Source organism: Sturnus vulgaris, chromosome 9, assembly GCF_052056855.1.
Source record: "Sturnus vulgaris isolate bStuVul1 chromosome 9, bStuVul1.hap1, whole genome shotgun sequence".
Classification (NCBI taxonomy): domain Eukaryota; kingdom Metazoa; phylum Chordata; class Aves; order Passeriformes; family Sturnidae; genus Sturnus; species Sturnus vulgaris.
The window spans coordinates 6,101,826-6,119,905 of record NC_142251.1 but is presented as its reverse complement, the minus strand read 5'-3'; the positions used below and the strand labels follow the sequence as shown (position 1 = coordinate 6,119,905).

At 41.2% G+C, this 18,080-nt stretch overlaps 1 protein-coding gene across 5 annotated transcripts in view; it reads right to left on the bottom strand.

Moving 5' to 3' along the window:
- TTC39A (tetratricopeptide repeat domain 39A) overlaps window positions 1–14,630 on the bottom strand; it is a 44,513-nt gene extending 29,883 nt beyond the window's left edge. For 2 of the 5 annotated variants that reach the window (XM_088169700.1, XM_014870655.2), the window contains exons 1-2: window positions 14,441–14,630; window positions 4,064–4,168 (exon numbers count right to left, since the gene is read on the bottom strand). In XM_088169700.1, coding sequence (XP_088025826.1) covers window positions 4,064–4,168; window positions 14,441–14,475 — 140 coding nt within the window. In that variant the 5' untranslated portion in view covers window positions 14,476–14,630. Of the gene's footprint in view, window positions 1–4,063; window positions 4,169–4,833; window positions 4,855–6,261; window positions 6,506–14,440 lie in introns of those variants that run through there. The other 3 variants (XM_014870652.2, XM_088169699.1, XM_088169701.1) reach the window with 3 other exon arrangements.
- Between the last annotated feature and the right edge of the window lie 3,450 nt (window positions 14,631–18,080).

Sequence of the window (18,080 nt, the reverse complement as noted above, 5' to 3'; positions counted from 1 at the left end):
CATTCTGGTGTATTGCCAGGAGCTTTAAGGCCTGGGTTTCATATGGATGGATACAGAATGAAACTCGTTATCTTTTTTACTTTTCTTCTTTTGATTCCTCAGCAGCAATTCCCTCAGGACATTGTTGGAGCTAACAAGCCTGTATGACACGAATGCAACTAATATTGTGATTAATGACTTATCCCAGTAGTTGGTATCACATGACTGAATAAGAGGATTATAAGTAATATCTTTAGGCACTTGTGGAGTTCTGCCACATGCCTCTTCTCCAGCTATGGTGTAATCATTATCATCTTGCAGCACTGCCCTTTCTTGGAGCTGTTGGAAAACACTTTTATTCCTGCTCTAAAACAAGTGTTAAGTGAAGACAGTCACAACTTTCCAGCTGAAGTATGAAAACCAAAAAGCTTGGCTTGATTTGACCTCAGAATTAACCCATGGCTAGTAATCTTTTGTGAAAATAGTGCTCAAAGTCTTTTCTGTAGATCCCTTAAAGTAAAACTGCAGACAGGAGATGCATTCCTAAGTTACAGAAACCTCAGGTTCAAGTCCATACGTTGATTTAGTATCAAGATGCTTCCAAAACTTAAAACAAATCCAAGAGCACAGTGAGAAAGACCCTCCACAGACCAGTCTGTTCATCCAGGAGGACTCAAGAGTGAGAAACCAATGCCCAAATCAAACCTGCAAGAGGAGAAGGTGGTCACAGGGGGCATGAAGGCTTTCCTCATCTTTGATCCCAGGTTCCACTCAATGTCCAAACAACCCACTAGACCCATGGGCAGAGGCTTTCACAGAAATGCTCAAATTTGATGAACCAACATTTTCTGATAAAAATCCATTTCCTGCAAGACTCCCCAGTAGCAACAGGTTAACAACCAGCAATGACCTCTCCAGTCAGCCACCATCACAGCTCCCTTGCTACCACAAGCCACCAGACAAAAAGCTGTGCTTCAACAAGAGGATCCCTGAGCCTTTTTAATCAAAGCCATTGTCCAAAATTCAGAATCTGCTAAGTTCTTCCAGCAAAGAGGTGAAACCAACAATTTAGTTAGGTTTTGGTAGCAATTAATTTCTTTACAAAGACTATAAAATTTGTGTTCTTCCAGACATCAGGTATAAAAAGACAAATTCCCTAGAAATAACAACTTTGCTCTTGTTCATGATACTCCTTACAATAAATAGCTAACCCAAGCTTTGAGCACCATATCTATCCAAGCACTCTCTAGAACTTCACTCTACCTGGGTGTGCTTCCCCCTATTCTTTCACCACTCTCCATTTCACAATCACACCTGATCTTTCCCAGAAAAAGCTTTCAAAGCACAGTCATTCTAGAATTCATATTCCACCAAACAACACCAAGTGCTTTTTGAAGTCTATTTTCAGAATAAAGACAGCTGCCTGGAACAAATCACTGTCTTATTATTCCTTTAATATTGCAAGCAGCAACACATGTGGTGCACCTCATCCAATGGTCCAGATAACTCTGTCATGAATTTATCTCATTTACCATTCTCCCAACAGATCTGATATCAGCAAGCTGTCAGGTGATTACGCCATGTTTTCCTTCAGGAAAATTATTAAAATATTAAGCATTTGTCTTGGGAAGGGAAGGGGACATCTCACCAGAATCAACCCTTAATTTATTATTGTCTGTTTGCAATTACACAATGGCTAAAATCCAGTCAGCATTTAATGGATTTACTGCATGTCTCAGGGCTGAGAAAGAAGATGAGATTTTTTTTCCCTGCTCTAGTGATTGCACAGTTTCAGTGCCATGCATGTTAACAGTTAACACATTACATATTGAAAATCACTGCTGTGCTTGGTGACTGAACTTTAGGAATTTCCTAAGAGTTCTTAGATGCAGTGTGAGTGTTCCATATAAAAGATAAATTTAATTAAACTTACTGCAGAAAGCATAAGATAATCAGAACCCACTATTGTACAATGATTGTTAATAATAATGAAAACTGACTCTAAAAGCTAAAAGGTAGTTCAGGAAACAAGAAAAGTTACATAACATGAAGCAAGAACACCAGATGTATTTTTTCTGTGAAATGAGATCTCTTCTTTATAATGGATTTGCTTTTCTTAATGATGGATTTGCTTTTCTAACAGGAAAGAAAGAGCTTTACCTCAACACAAGTCTAGACACCATCCTCAGATATTTATTTTTAAGCTGCTAGGAAAGCTCTTCTGATTTTAAGCCTCACACATTGTGCCAAATCTACTGTCAGATTCACATGGTACAAATTAGTTGCAAATACACTTATTGTGGAAGCCAAATGTGAGTAATTTAGTGAATCTGCATTAATGTAATACAGAGCAGAGTATCTCCTACACCAGAAGCATTAAAGCCACAAAAATCTAAGATCTGAAATTCTTCATAAGTGTGTAAAAACTGAAAAGTATTTCTCTAAGCAGTGATAGTATGTTTATGGACTGTGAAAACTAATTTAAAATCTCAGCACACCAAAAGGGAACACTGAGGAACTGGTGGCTCTGAAAGAAAATACTCAGAACTACCACATGTGCCCACTACAACTCTTCCCATTCCTAAAGAGATGGAGTGTGTCCATAATGGATTTCATCTGGGGGGAAATTCAGCATCCTGTTTCTTCATTGCACTCACAAAGATCATAAGTCTCTATTTTCCTCACTGCCAAAGGCAACAGGAATAAGGGCCTCCTCATAACAACAGGCTAACATGAAACATTAGTTTCAAAATGGTTTTGCATTGTGGAATAGAGTCAGGTACAAAAACAGAGTATCAGCTCATGAAATACATTCTGCAGAGCCCAACAAAAGCTGAATGAAAACCATATGCAACAGAAGAAAAATGAAGGACTTACAGAAAAAAACAACCCATAGCCTCATTGCAGTGTTTTGGAAACCTGCTGCAATAAAATATCCCCTTCTTTTATGCTAAGCACTGAGTGAGCCTTCCCAGATGGGCACAGGGGCTTTACTGTCAGGATTTAATGAAAACACAGTTATTCTTCTGACCATTTTTATTATATCTTCTGATGATATATGAACACTAAACAACTTTGCTGTGAATAAACCCAACATTATTAATAGAGCTGATGCTACAATTTTTCATTAATGTCTTTCCCAGAGTGTACTTACATTGCTAAGCTACAGATTCTGGCATCAAATATGAGGCTGCTACCTCAGCAAATGGGATATATGGTATTCATTGTAGTTACCCCTTATGCATATCAAAAACACACTATCAATTTTACTTGTTTCATACTCTAGTGTCCTAAAAGAAGGCATGATGTAATTTGCTGGTGGCTCAAAAATAAATGGAGCAAATTGGATGGGTGGGTGAGAAATTTAAATTAACTACAGACTTCAACACACCAAGAACACAGGTAACTTCAGGACAGGGTATGACAGATCACAGACATGGTAAAGACACAACAATTTTTAGTAACTATTTCATGACCTCACTGCTTGCAGCTGGGCCACTCACTACAAGTTGGGCTGCAACATAATCAGGAAACAGAATGCATGACCACAACACTGACTTGCAAAATAAGCTGTGAGAAAGTTTCTGCAAGTGCTTACAACAACAAAGAAAGAATTTATACCTAATGTTTCTCAAACCTTCAATTCATGGACAGTTGCTCATTTAGACACAAAACTATAATTATGCAGATTCTCACAGTGCACAGAAAAATACGGGAAAGGAGACAAAAATAAAATGTGGTAGAAGATGGTTTCTACTACTCTTCCAGGAGGAATAATCTCACATACTGCACTACAGTTGATGAGTTCATTCATTGGATATCAATACCATAATTTTAGAAGACAGATAAGTGCTTTACACTTGTGTGAGTAAATAACAAGATTTTATTTACCCACACAAGTGTAAAGCACTTATCAGTCTTCCCCAAAACTTAACACATTAACTTACCACTCCCTTCTGAACCAAAACCATACAGACTTATCAATTATTAGGAGAGAACCAGCTGTCTGGTCAAAATCTCCTGAGAGATGGTGAAGCAAAGAAAAATAAACAGGAAAAAAAAGTAGGAAATCTTATCAACTTACTTTGCTTGTAGAGAAGCCAAAGCATCTGAGAACTTGTTGTTAAGAAATAAGTCCAGAGCTGCCATACATTCACGCAGTGCCACGTTGAGGTCTGATGTAGATGACCTGCCAGAAGAGATAATAAACTCAGCACATCTGTTCTCCTTCTACCAGTGCATTACTGCTGCATTTGAACCCCCCTTCCTCAATTCCAGATTCATTCCCTTGCATAACCTGCTATTTTACCTCTAGTGATTGCAAGAAGTAAAAGTGACTCCTATTCTGCTTGTGGATTTGGGTTTTGGGGTTTTTTTTAATGCTTTCACCAAGTAACATGTGAAAAGCAACTGAAGTCTTTCATTTTCTGGGGAAAAAAAAAAAAAAAAAAGACAAACTGCATGTATTTTACAGAAGAACCTGGACATGCAGATTTTGCCATGTGGGAGCACAGTAATTTGATGAGCTCAGGTACCAGGAACACGGAAGTACTGGGTCACAATGCACAGTAAAGCTGCCAGACTCCAGCTGGTGACATCATGATCATATTACCAATTTAAGGATGAGACATTGTCAATCTGCATCAGAATATTACAACAACTGCTGCTGGAACACCTGCCTTCATTCAGCTCATGTTCAGAGCAGTGCCTGAGCAACAAACCACTACAGACTCACAGGTGGGTTAAAATTTCCTATTGTGCATGTTCATGGCAACATCACTGTCCCTAAGAAGTGCTACTGCACTCAAAAAAACCTGCTGCAGTATCTCAAAGTCAGAAGACTCGGTGACTTACTCTGGCTGTACTTTTCTCCTTTACAACATTCAGATGTCAGCCTGACCTGTCACAAGGCTTCTCAGCTGGTCTTTAGGATACTGGCAACAGGATAATACAGACCAGCTGAGTTAGTTTGGCCCAAGTTCATCACCACCAGAACTGCTGGACAAAAAAGAAATCCACAAAAGAAACAATAAGCCTTGCACTAATGAAGTTAAGGTCACCTAGCCAGTGTTAGGACAGTTGAAACATGTGCATCTAATGAGCAAAGCGCTACACTGGACTGATATATTGTATATAAGCATGTACAAAACATCCTCCAACAAAATACAAACAAATCCTCACCATGTTCCTGATTCTGAACAGCTCTAACTAATGTGATTTGTCTTGTGACTTAGAAGCTGTGTTAGTTCCTTAAAAAGTGGCACAACACAGAATGCTAAAAAGAAAACCAGAAAGCAAAGTCCGATAACATCTTAGGGAAAAGGCAGGGGAGGACAGCACAGATAGCATCAGTAATAACCACCCACTGCAGCAGTGGTTTGGTTTTATGAATAATGACTGCAAAGAAACAAAGAGTATAATTATATATACAGAACCAGGACTTTAAATTTGAGAGAAACATTATATGATGTTGTTCCTAGTGGCTTTGTCATCACAACTTCAGATACACTGCAAATCCTTTTGCACCCAAGACACTCTGCAAGTGCTTTGCAAGCATTGATTAACCAAGTTTTGGCATCCGGCTCATACAAAATGCAATATCATGTCTTCCTACTCTGAGCTATTCTGAGCCCTGCTTAATAATTAAAACTTGGTCAATTATTGCTTATTGCATTAAAACTCCTACCTTCCTGTTTTTAAATCTGTGTCCCTGAACCAAGTAAAATATTTAACATGAATAAAGCACATCTTCACCTGTTTTAAAATATTTAGACTACTAGCGTTTCACCTGGGTTTTTTATTTGTTCATTTCTTGTCATGCAGAATTACCCCAATCAATACAAATAAACATTTTCAAAATACTCCTTTGAAACAGAAAGATGACAAAGAATAAAATCACTGCTGAAGCTCAAAGCAGAAATAAGATACAATTATTACTTGGCATCTTTTCTGGAATAACAATTAATGACACAGTGCTACCCCACAGCAGCAGCAGAAATACAAGCTGCACATTTCCCCTATACTCCAAGGAATCATGTCACAGGATGTAGCTCCCAAGCCAAGGGCTTAATACCTGGGCAAAATACACACCTCACATAAATGCTACAAACCATCACTTGTCACTGTTAACAACGGGGCAGAAATACTTTAAACTCGAGGGTGCTCAGCGTTTTAGCAAACTGATTAGTCATGCTTCAGTGGGCTGCAGATGCCTCCTGCTTCCAACAGCGGGATCACAACTGCCTCTAAGCCAAATGCAAAATGCTGCGTGCTGCTACTCACCTCTCTGCTGAGTCTCCTGCGTGTTCTGACATAGTCATTGTAAGCCCACCCAGCTCTCAGGCTCCAACATCAGCAGCACTCGGTGCTCCTGAGGCAGCTGCGAGTGGCAGCCCCGGTGGGAGCGCAGGGCAGCGCCTGCCTGCGGCACCACACTGCGCGACTGGGCACTGCCACGGGAGCAGCAGCATCGCTAAGCCCGCGGCCACATCCTGCAAACCAGCCCGTGGCACACCAGCTTCATGTGCCACTGGATCCAAATACAGCTGGGTGCCTCAAATGTAGGAGGGGCTGGCGGCTGCCAGCCTATCTCTGATCTCCAGACCTGTCTGGAATGAGAAGCAGCATCAGCCACCTTTTCTTCTGTCCAGAGCAGGCAGAAGCCAAATACCCTTGTAATTACAGACCTGAAACAACAAGAATTACTGCGTGTGGCATGGCCCACATCGGAAACCTGCGAACCAGAACGGAGAGCCAAACCAGAGCAGCTGACAGGCGGCACTCAGGCAGTAATTGCTGCAAATGTGAGAAGCACACACAGGCGAGAGACACAAGCAAGTGCTTCTTCCCAGCAAGGATTCTCCACAAAACAGGCTCCAATCCAGCAGCCAAACTGCTGCTTTTTGTTCGTTCCTGTACCTTTAGGAGGAACTGAGACTTTACACGCTCTTTGTAATAAGCTCTCTTTAATGCCATGGAAAACGAGGCGAGTTGGCACTAACAATTTAATCAGTGAGCTCATCCGGCTGATTTTGCCCAAAATGAACCAGTGTATTCCTCTGAACTGCTTTGCTGGCAAATCAGCTGTACCAGCCCTGTACACAACTACAAGCAGCATTACCAGTCCTTCCACTCATTTATGAGAGCTGGACTGTGGAAGTTGATCAGCCATGATCTACTTACATAAATTAGTTTCTCCAAGAGCATCTAATGTCAGAAATTATCTGTTTGCTAGATTACACAAAGCAGTACCAGTAATGAAGACATACACTGCCGAAGGAAGATCCAAAAATGATAAACCAGCAAAGGACAATTCCAGGAAGATACTCTAAATCCATTAACACACCTGATTAAATCTCTTGCTGGTTTTATGGCATCCTGTACAGTAAAAAAGCCTGTGCTGCATTTGGTAAAAAATTACTGCAATAGATCCACAGGCTGTCCCAATAATGACTCCATTACATGTTCTTAACAGCATTGTGTACCTGGGCCAGAGCAGGAGATAAAAGACATTACTGGGTTTTTTTTCCCTAGTTGGGAATAACTACTGGTTACAACTTAAAATTAATTGGCTGCTTCCATGGTAGGATCATGGGCTACTCTGAAAAGGTTTTTCATCATTCTCACTAGCTGTTTGTACAATTTCTAATTAATACTGTATTCTCCAAATAGTACTTAAAGCCCCCTATGGTGAAGGCTCTGGCTGTCTCTGCCAAGGTCTTCAAGACTTGATTTGGCAGGTTTTTATTTGAATACCACCTCTCTAGAAACAATTATATGCTCAGACAAGCTTCAGTATGCAACTGCTCCTTCCCCACATATATGAATGTTTTTCTTTTAACTAAAGAAAGCAAATGGAAAAAACTCAGATCTGAAATATTTCCACATTTAGGCCATTTCCCAGCTGGTTTTACAAGGTTCTTTCCTTTTTCGCTTTTGGGCAGCAGGTTTTGCAAGGACAGTCATATGGTTCTCCTTGTGGTTTTATTTATGAAATCGTTGTTCTCTGCCTCAGGGACCATGACTGGGGTTGCTTCACATATCACAACCACAATACATCCTGGAAGTTGCAGTAAGAACTGCTCTCCTTACTCCACTGCATCTCCATTATCTCTAGTTGGAAACAATTCTTTGGAATATCCCAGGCAATGCCCCTTTTACTTAAGCACCAGATCCCTTCTATGTCAACAGCAGTATCAAACAAAATAAAGCCAAACTAAAATCCTGAATATTAATGAACAGTAAAGTATCTTAAAAACAAAAACAAAAAAAAGTTTTCCATGGTCAAAAGGAAAGAGACACATGATTTTTGAGCATGGGAGTTACCATATTCATGCATAATTTCATTTCACTGTGTGCATGATGTTGACTGGCTCCTTACTACAAGTTTGCAGTGCATAAGCTTTTTGATTTGTCACCGAGTTTTACAGATTTCTTCAATAAAAAAGCATCTTGAACCTTATACTGTGCAAAATGCTAAAATACTCAACTTCAGTAATTATCAGAACATTACAAAGATAGCCAAGTCTGAGGTTTGTGCCATTGTAGTAATGCTTTTAATAGTAATTCAAGAGTTCCTTCAGTACTGTGAAACACTAAAAGCAAGTTAAATCAGTCATATCCTAAAATATGGATGTATTTCTCTGCCAAATCTACCTTATCTGCAAAAGTCAGCTGAGATTGTGTGCATGGGTAACTTCATTTGGAGGAGGAGAACAAAATACAAAGAATCAAACACCACTTAATCTTCACCAGTGCTAACACTTCAACCATTGTCAGATGTGAGGAGCCTCCCAAAGCACATTTCAAAGGTCTCAATTTCAGTGTTAAGGGAACTTCCCTGTCTGCCCACCCAGGAGCCACTGGCAGTCACACTCCATCACCTGAGCTGGGACCAAAGCCCCTTCCCAGCCGCACACCCCACGCTCACAGCGAGACTCCTCGAGCTCACACAATTATTTCATCTTGGTGCAATAACAAAATAACAGCTCGAGCTGCCGCCTCCGAGGAGGGGCTCCGAACAAAGGAACCCCTGGCCTTTTAGCCCCTCACAATCTAAACAGGAAAAAGTCCAGGGATCTTCAGCCCCTGCTGTGTCCCCAGGTGTCCCTCCCTGTGCCCTTTGTTGTGCAAAGGGTCAGCAGTTCACATCCCATGGTACTGTCACTGACACCAGGATGTCCTTCCCACTGCCTGTTTTCAAAAAGATATAGAAAAATTGAAATTCTTGCCATGACACCATTTTCTGGTCTCCTAATGCTGGATAATCAAAGGGACATTAGGAGATATCAGGATTAGAGATACCAGTAACACCTGGGATTACTTCCTTTAGCCTTTTCCAGTTCTCCAGATCATTCCTAAGTTCACTACTACTTTTCTAAATAGTTGATTTCTTTGAGCAACACTGCATTATAAGCTGTGAGCCTGAATAATCTCTACATTCAAAGAAAACAAAAAGCACATCACTTGGGAAGAATTCCTTTCTTCTACAAGCAGTTCCAAACCCACATGAGATCAGAAATAATCTTGGATGAAAAGAATAAATAAGCACTTCTCACAATAATTTGTTACTATTCAGTTTTCAGACAATACAGAAATATCTCCATAATTCAAAAGAAAATAAGTTAATGCAAGAAAATTAATTCTCCCATATCCCTTCCTGTTCTATGTGCCAAGCTGTTAATACCTCAGCATTTATCTTTCTGTGTTCTTGAAAACTTTTCTGGCCCATGTCTAAGACTCCTCAGTGCTGCAGAAATGCCATTACTTCAACAACAAAGCAACTGGAAAGGTTTCAATATTTGTGTTCTCCAAATATTCTGCATAGAGACACAACAGTGATACAATTCTGGAATTCAGGATATTATAGTATTTCAAGATGTACATGGAGTTTGACACCATTTATTTTTGAGGTTAATTCAGCACTCAAATCACTGAGTTATTGATGCCTCAGGAATGTCAAAGGTCTTTAAAAAAAGCCTTTCTGTTCCAGCAAAGGCTCACAAATCAAAGAGATGAAGCAAAGCAGTCCAGTGAGCAGCACAAAGACCAGGGAATTGGCAGACTTGTGTTCTGCCCTTGGTCCCACCATGTTTAACTTGGAGCAAGCAGGATCTAGTTAGCATTAGGCTCACAGTTCTCATCCTGTATTTGAATGGGCAAACAATGCAATAAATTCATTAAGATAGGTTTGCTCAGACAAATAAAATGTACTGGTGTCATTTCTACTGTTCCCTTTCCTTGTTGTGCTGCCATGACTGCTCAGAGGGTGAAATGCACCACTGTGGGTGAGCACTCCCAGTCAGCAGAACTTCCTGCATCAGACAGAATGAAAACATACTTAAAGACACACAATCCAGTCTGGGATATTACAAAAATAAGCCCAAACATCCTGCAGTAGCATTGATCTATTGGAATGTACAAAGAAAAAGTTACCTCACACAGATCAACAGGATTGATATAAAACAAATATATTCAGCATTACAGAAATTAACAGGATTGCTGCAATTAGGAGTAAATGTTCATCATAAATCAGACCACAGTAACATTTAGCAAGCTTTAACAGCTCTTCTTTTTAAATTCAGATGATCTACAATCTTTGACACTTTGAAGGTCACATGTGATTGATGTAATTCCTTTTGGGGTTTTTAAGAGTCTTTAGACAACCTTATAATACCCACTTGCTCTTTTTGCCAAGTCCTCTGACTTTTCAGTTTTATTGCCTCTGGTCCACCTACACTTTGGACATAGTTATTCTCAATTTTTAAAGGTCTACTTTTCATCTCACTAAAACTAATGAGAAAAACATCAGCAAAAGCTGCACTAGACCACTATCATGCAATGGTGTTGAGTACATTTAGGTACCCAGCAAACAAACAAACAAAGCATGAAGCAAAATGCAAACTCACTGTGCTGTGTTCATGGTAAGAAGCCGGACAAAATCTCTGAGATTTGTTTTCCTGAGGACTGCAAGGTCAGGGTAGAGATCTGTATTACTTCTGAAATCAGACTCAGTGAGAATTTAGGGAAGGATGTCAGGCAATTGCCCCTTTTGGCTGGATTCTGCATTTCCCAGCAGTGATAAGGCTGAGTGGAAGGTAACAAGAGAACTACCTGGGCATGTTTCTTCAGCCGTCTGTGAAATCTGCTGACTTACACTTCACTTCTTTCAGACTTCAGTGTAGTGACCAACATAGAAGGGAAGAAATACACATTCTGGTCCAAAAAGTGTTTTTCTGTAGTACTTCATGTGAGTTGAAATGTTTCTTTGTTTGATTTTACTTCACTTGGTTGGATTTGGGTTTTTGTTGTTTTGATGGGGGTCTTTTAAATTAAATCTAAGCAAAACATTTTCAAAAGAAATTACTCTGTAACATGTTTTGTTTCAACTTTAAAAAAATATAATGCTTTTGTTATCATTCCATTGCTGAACAGTATTTTAGGCTCCCATAAAAATAATATATAGGAATGACACAAAATACTTACACAAATAAGGGATTGTTGCTTTGCTTTTAATCATTGCTTTACATGACATTGCAGATTATGTTTCCCTGAGAGCTTCCAACAACCTGACTTTATTCTTCAGAAGTCATCTGCAAAGCATACTTCACAGTATCTTGACCAATAACAATGTCACTTTTTATCCAATTCAATAAAAATTCAAGAATGGCACTTCAGTACACCTTTACAGCTCTCTTGAACCTGCCCACTGAATCAATACTCAAGACCAGAAAAAAAAGTACCAGTAGAAAGTTGTCTTGGCACTCAGCATTGCCAAAGCCATTTTGAAGAGTTATTCTTTGGCTTCAAGAAAAAAATAGTTATTATTCTCTCCATTTCAGAGTACAAAAACAACAAATTAAGCAAACTACCTGAGGAGAAAAAACAAACGAAAACCAAAACATGTGAGGCTGATGTTGAACTCAGATTCAGTTAGTCTGGGATCTTTCTGTCAGTTTTTCCTTTTCTGACAGGAAACAAGGACTGGTAAAAAGTAAAACCTTCAATGCAGATGCGGTGAGAAGATTTCATCAGTTCAGGATGGCAATTTCAGTTAGAAAGAAATATAAAGTGACATCTAAGTTCAGTACTGCATTCTGTTAGATATACATCTGAGATTTCAGCCATTAAGTATATGGGAATTGGCCTATCCTAACCCAAAGATTGATACTTTCTTCTGACAACTGCTTTTTCACAACAGATGACTGAAAGTTTTATTATCAAGTTGAAGACAACAGCTGAAGATCTCTAAAATGGAAGGTCATTTTTCATCACCCCTACTCAAAAATCTGATAACTTTTCAGTTCCAATCATTCCACTAGATCATTTTTCCTCCAACTATTATCTGATAATCTCAATCTATTCCCAAAACATACATGCCACCTAAAGAAACCACAAATTCAGATCTGTGAAAACACTGTCTGGGAGCTTCATTGGGGTTTTAAAGGAGTGATTTAAGTAAAATATGAACTACAATTAAGGAAATAGTAATGTTTTCCCCCAAACTAGCTAAAATCCTGATATATGCTTTTCAACACTTCGTAGCACAGTACTGGAAACATCTGAATCCCTTTAGATCCCAGTGCAGTGTTCTCCCCTGGAATGGGAGAGCTGGTTCCAGCAGATGGAGCTCCAGAAAGGCGATGAGGAGCCAGCACCAAGTGCTCCAGCAGCTTCAGTAACACAGACTTTCAGGACAACCTGCTCAACCTGGCAAAATTCACCCAGCTCCTTCCTACTGCTAAATATTTTCGCACACATTGCTCCCCACACACAGAACTTCCTGAAGCACAATGCAAACTGCAGTCCCTCAGCCTGTTGCCATTGCAAAAACAGCACCTGGAGGTCATTTAATGGTATCATTTAACATCATTATTACAGACACACAGCCCACCTTTCCAGCCTGGAGTTAAAAAATGTTTTTAAAATTGTTGGGCCGTCCATTAAAGAATTACTAAGCAGAGCATGGCAAATTGTATAAAGCTCTTAAAAATCACAGAATCATAGAATTCACAGGGCTGGGAAGGACCTTGAACATTATCTCATTCTAAACCCATGCTGTGGACAGACACACCTTCTGCTACACGAAGTTACTCAGAGCCCCATCCAGATCAGCCTTGAATACTTCCAGGTAGGGGTTATATATATATAAATACTAATAGACAGGTCATTTTTGATCATTAGCAAATCTAGCACTCTGGATATTTAAATCCCACAGGACCTTGTTGCTTTAAATGCTACTAAACCACCTCCTTTGGTCTCTGTAATAACTCTAACATTAATATAAATGCCACCAAAAAAAAAAGCACTATTGCACAGCTTATATAATCTAATGTTCAGGAAATGGTTTTTTCCATCATGGTTTCTTCAGCAGAAATAAAGTCTCAGGTAAATGTTTGCTGTTTTCAACTTTAAGATAAAGGGAAAGTGTGCAGCCAGAGAGAGCACACCATTGCTACAAATACTTGATGAAGAACCATGAACAGAACCATTTCCACTCTTCCAAGCAGCAGCTCGCTGACCTCTCCAACTGCACTCTTAAAAGTTTCTACTCCTGCATAGATTACAAAGCAGATTATTTATTATAAATGTCTTATGTAAAATACAGAATCCAAAAGCTGACCTTTAACGCAGCCATGTCTAAAATTTAACACGCCATAATCATGGGGGAAGAATGTTATTTGCAGACTGATTCAGCTTTTGAAGGAATAGCTCACAAGCACACACACAATGGAAGTTTATGTATTTTAGGGGCAGTGGGAGTGCAGACCTGGAATGGAGAAAGTTCTGCAGCTCGTTCTTGAGGGCGAGCAAGAAGGTATTGAGTTACAGAGTAATGAACGTCAGCGTTTCGCTGTCAAGGTGTGTTGCAAGCTGCACAAACAGGAGCTCAAGGAAAAAGACCTGGTCTTCCACGCTCTTCAGCAACACTTTGAAGCCCAAAGACAATTTGCATGTAACTACTGAAGGGCTGCTGCGCAGGTATGTAATTAGCTCAAGCTAATGCTCTTGTCTAAGAAAAAAGAAAACCCCCTCAAAGTGCAAGAACCAGTTTGTGCCCGCGCAGTGGCTGCGCTGGGGTGGCTCAGCCGGCACCAGGTGGGCACAGCCCCTGCCCACAGCTGGGACAGGCCGGTGGCCAGAGAGGACCGTGGGGTGGCCCGGGCGGTCCCGGCCCAGGTGGTCCCGGCCTGGGCAGCCCCTGTCCGCGGGCCGCAGGCAGCTCCGGCCGCAGCCCTGAGCGCCCGTCGGGGTCAGCCCGGGGGCCCGAGTTGCCCTCAGCGGCTGCAGCGCCCTGCGGGCGCCTCGCCCGGAGCCCCGCCGCCCTCACACCGTCCCGCGGCCGGACCCTGCGTTCCAGGCCCCTCCTCCGCCCGGGACGGAGCCTCGCCAGAGCCCGGCGGAGGCGGCGCTGCCCCCGGCGACCCCCGGCCCGGCCCCCCGGCCCGCCCCAGCCGCGTACCGGGCGCCGGCGCTGCCGGCCGGGAGGGCGTCCATGGAGGCGTCGCGACGGGCAGCGGCTGAGGGGAGGGCGGCTGAGGGGCTGGCGCTGCTGCTGCTGCTGCTCCCCGGCGGCCGCCGCAGCCACCTCGCATGGTGTGTGTGGAGCGGCGGCAAGCGGAGCCTCGGCGCATGTTCGGGCAGGGCCGGGCCGGGCCGGGCCGGGCGGAGGGGCCGCCCCCGCAGGTGAGCGGCTGCGGCAGCGCCCGCCCTCCGCCGGCGGTGGGGATGGGACGGGATGGATGGGATCGGTGGGATGGGATATGTGGGATGGGTCGGGACAACGCCTCGGGGTTACGGTCCCAGCGCAGCGCTCGGGCGGGACCCGGACATGTCTCTCCGCACCGGCGCGAAACGCTCCGGGAAGGGCCGAGAGGAGCGCGGGGATCGCCGCTGTGTGCTGGTATTAGAGTAATTCGTTCCTCTCGAGAAAAAACATGAGGAAAACATAATTCATATTTGGCCAAGTTTTCAATTAGCTTTAATCTGCACCAGCAGCCAAGGCAGGGTTTGCCAGGGTGCAGCCTTACCCCCAGCACAAGGATCAGGGAGTTGTACCATAGGAGTAACACCCCACAGGGCTCACAGCTCTGAGGGACCAGGTTATGACCAAATCACATAAATAAATAATTAGATCTAAATAATTAAATCCTTTAATTTGTTCATTAACATAAAATTCATAAACAAAATAAATATTTAAAATTTTAACTTGCCTCTTCCATTAAAGAAAACCCAGCCCACTGAAATTGCGAATAGAATATGCAATACTGAAAAAAATTGCATTACTTTGGCCAATATCTATATTATAATCGTATCAATCATGCAGCTTCGGGGTTACAGGGATAACACTTCAGAAGAGATTAACAAAAGAAAGGAGCCTGTGGAAGGAAATGAACAAGGCAAAGGAAGGCAAAGGTGTACAGAGCCGAGGGAGTGGCAGGACAAACAGAAGGACTGGGTTGACATAAAGAAACAATGGGCACATTAACGGGAACAGTGGGTGTATAAGGTTAAAAAAAGAAAGAATTTATTAGCTGCACACCAACAATGTGGCTCGTGATGTGAGGAACGAGGGGTGGGTGGCAGGACGGGCTCACGCTCCAGTGCTCGGGGCGCAGCTGCTCCGGGAGAAGAGCCAGACATGCAATGATTGAAGGATGGATGATTCCCCCTTCTGACACCAGCCATGATTGTCTCCACTAAATCAAACATTTTAGCTCAGTGAGGGATAGCATAAGGACTTGTGACAAGCACCTTCCCTGAGCTATTTTGGAACAAATGCAAGCCCACGTTTTCTAGCATAAAATACCTGTTTACATACATTTCATTTTCTGAATTGTGAGGCTCGTATATTCCAGCTCACAGCATTCACAATGAAGCCAGATTTCCTGTGTAGTTCAGCCCATTGTCAGCAGCCAGTCAAGCTAACTTAAAGAACATTTTTATCAATAATCACCCCAAAATATACCCTAAATTGCTTTTTACAACTTTTAGAATTATATGTTGTAGGAACAAAATTGAAAAAGCTAAAACAGAAGAACAAATTTGCTCCTTTGAGCATAGTATTGTATGTTTGAGAACAGTTGTGCTTTTAATATCTGACAGTAAAATAAGTAAGTTAAATGGATAACATATTAATGAAAATTAAGAGAATTTAAATATACGACTTTAGCATATATTAAACAAATACTTTACCTGTAGTTTTCAGAATTCATGGTCAGTGGTTTGAACCACAACTGAGTTATTTATTCAGTAAAAGTTATTACTGAATGTGGGCCCAAAATGAAATTCACACTTCAAAATCCTCAGAACTGTTTGGAACTCAGGGACCCTAATTTTAAAAATAAGGAGGTATTAGTACAGCTTCAGTAAGTATTAAAAAAATTATACAAGGATTTTACCTAAAAGCCCACTGAGTCTTTTAAAACTACTTTTTTTTTCTGTGTAAGTGACCACACCTGTTAATGTAGCATCTCAGGAGAGACTGCACTCTATGGAAAATAATCCTAAAGATTTTTTGGCCTTGAATACAAACATTTCATGCAACATAGTCTCAACAGAATAAACAGTAAGTTTGGCCACACAGAAAAATCAGATTGTGTGGATCAGGATGAGTCTGGCACAGGCAAACCTGAGAGAGCTGACAATCTGCAGACAGTGTTACAGGATGTCGTGCTAGGACAGACCTCTGAAGTCCAAGGTAAGAATTTCTCCCTGTATTGCCAGGAAACTAAACCCTCAAATATCTTGTTTAAAATTTTCTGTTAAATTCTTAATTTATTTCCAGTTATTTGTATAGTCCTGCAGAGGACTGCAACTGGCTGCTTATACCAACAGAGAAAACACCTCATAACTTTGCTCCTATCTACAGGATACGAAAGTAAAATGGAATAAAATTCCTTTTACTCTGCACAAGGTTGTCTTTCCAGATTAGAGCAGTTATGTAATAACTATGAGACCTGTTATCACTTACAGAATAGGAAATGGCTTAGCATTAAGTGGTTTGTCCATACTCACTTATTAAATCAGCAAGAGATAACTAGAAACAACATCCTGACCTCTTAAACATACATCCAAACAATGCAGCATTTTCCTCCTCTATCAGCAGATCACTTGCTCTAAAAACTAATGCTCATTGTTTTTGGTTAAAATCTAAGGTCCAGGCAGCTCCAGATGTCTCTCATTTCAGCACCACAGGAATTCTGAAGTATTCTGAGCAAGGAATGGGAATGCAGCTGGTGTAATTTATGTATGTTTTGCTATTCATGTTTCTTTAAAGAGCTTGTAGATGAAAATGACTTCTGTTTCAGGATTTTACTGACTGATGGCTTGTCAGCTGATGAATTACAAGTTCCTTCCCACCTTTTCTGGGATAACATTATGCTGTCTTCCCTCCCTTCCTCTTTACTTCTGTGCCTTTCCTAATTTAAGCCTTAGAGGTCCCTGCAAACACAACTCTGCAGAGAACTCAAGACTTCAGTAACACTCATATGAGCAACTGAACTCCACCTACCACAAAAGATCAAAGAATATCTTTCATTAGGGGAAATCACTGTCTTCTTCCTTCTTATAAGAAAAAATGAATGCATTTGAAAGCCAATCTTCATGTTCACTCTAGTTAACAACAAAATTAAATTCAAGAATATTCACTGACATGGTACAGAACTCCATAACGAGAGAACATAGGACTTTAGTTGCCAGTATTTTGAACAAATGTTACTTTTCCAATCTCACCCTATGTTATCTAAATCCAGTATCATCTAAATTACCATTCTGTCAATATTGCAAAAACAAAAACATGAGGTTGTACATCCATGCACACAATGACTTCGAAGATTCAGGCTAAAGCACAACTAAAACACTCCAATACTGAAGTCATAAATTTGCTAAATATTCAAATTCTGGTACAGCCAATTTAAACTTAAGTAGGGAAAAGAAACTGTTGAGAAGTTACTGGGGGAATAACACAAGGCAACACAATTCTGCCACTGGATTCTGTTTCTGTGAAGGTGACCCATGGCAGGTGTGTCAGGTGGCAGAGGCCACAAACAGCAGACTACAGTCAGGACACCTCACACAATGCTTTACATCTCAGCACCCTC